Source organism: Sphaeroforma arctica (genome assembly GCF_001186125.1).
Source record: "Sphaeroforma arctica JP610 unplaced genomic scaffold supercont1.8518, whole genome shotgun sequence".
NCBI lineage: Eukaryota > Ichthyosporea > Ichthyophonida > Sphaeroforma > Sphaeroforma arctica.
The window spans coordinates 1-1,222 of NW_014032040.1; the positions used below are offsets into that span (position 1 = coordinate 1).

Here is a 1,222-nt window from a genome sequence, read left to right on the forward strand (position 1 = left end):
GAGTATGTGTGTGTGTATATGTATCTATATATATATGTATATATACTACAGGGGGGCATTACATTTGTGTGTATAGACTATCGCATCTAAAGGTATCTTGGTAGTCTAATCGCTCATAAATGCACACATATGCCATCCAATTGTTCTCACAGGTTAGTTAGAACCAAATTGAAACACGAGCAAAAAACAAAGGAAATAAGATACATATACCATAAAAATACGATACACATACAGGCCGTCATAGAGCTTTAGACCCGTCTTCTCCAATTCGGCTACTTGGGCTAGTAGTTCATCCACCTGAGCCTGCATTTGGCTGGCCATACTTGTACTTTTAATTATACTTGTACCTACGCTGGATAAATTTGGACAGAGTAGGTCGCAAGGCGAATTCGATATCAGCCCTTGGATCCTTTGGGCTGTAATAAAGAGTGGTATTGTTTTGAAATAAAGCGAACCGCGAAATTCAATATGGAGTGCATTTATACATTGTCATAGTGTGGTCCGTCAACCTGTGGCTTCAATTTATGGAGCGAGAGAGAAAGGGGATCGTGGCGTGATTTCTCGGCTGGGACGTGTCTGGTCTGATTCTTGCGTCTTGGGACTCTTAGGTCTTGAGGTGTTCAACTTTTTCAATGATATTGTATTTATATAATATACCGGGCAGAGTATAACCTGATTATTAGTCCCGTTATATACTAAACACAAATATAGCTGTATAACTATAGTACATATATAGACACAACTCGTATGTGTATAGTCAACAGCATAATACTATTCATCTCCATACATCTTTGGCCTAGCTTGGATATAAATACATAGACTACTTCTAATATTAGTTACGTATTGATTACTTCAAGAATGGACTGGGCTGACATAGCAGGAAGTGAACTGAGCTCCAGCGACGATGAAACACGGAACATGAGCAAGGCAAATAAAAAGGACGGAAGCGAAAGCGAAAGCGAAACCGAACAGCATGTAGAGCACGCAGCGAAAGCTGACACTAACGAGTTGATAGACGCAGAAGATAAAATTGGCACATCTGAATCATCAAACCACAACGGCGTTGTTCTCCCATCAGCTGATGCGATGCTCAATTCTAGGATTAACGTACCGTCCTTTGTGAACATGGCGTTTAGTAAACAGGTATGTGAAGTATATGTCACGATATTGTACAGAAATAAGCTCATGCACGCCAGCAAGACTATATGTATATATATATATA

The 1,222-nt window shown here is 39.7% G+C and overlaps 1 protein-coding gene across 1 annotated transcript; it reads left to right on the forward strand.

Annotated features, from left to right (window-relative positions):
* Nucleotides 1-858: 858 nt before the first annotated feature.
* SARC_16621 (hypothetical protein) lies at nt 859-1,143 on the forward strand (the record flags this gene model as incomplete). Its single annotated transcript, XM_014289276.1, has 1 exon — nt 859-1,143. A coding segment is annotated over one exon (285 nt), but the record flags the coding sequence as incomplete, so codon positions are not given.
* Between the last annotated feature and the right edge of the window lie 79 nt (nt 1,144-1,222).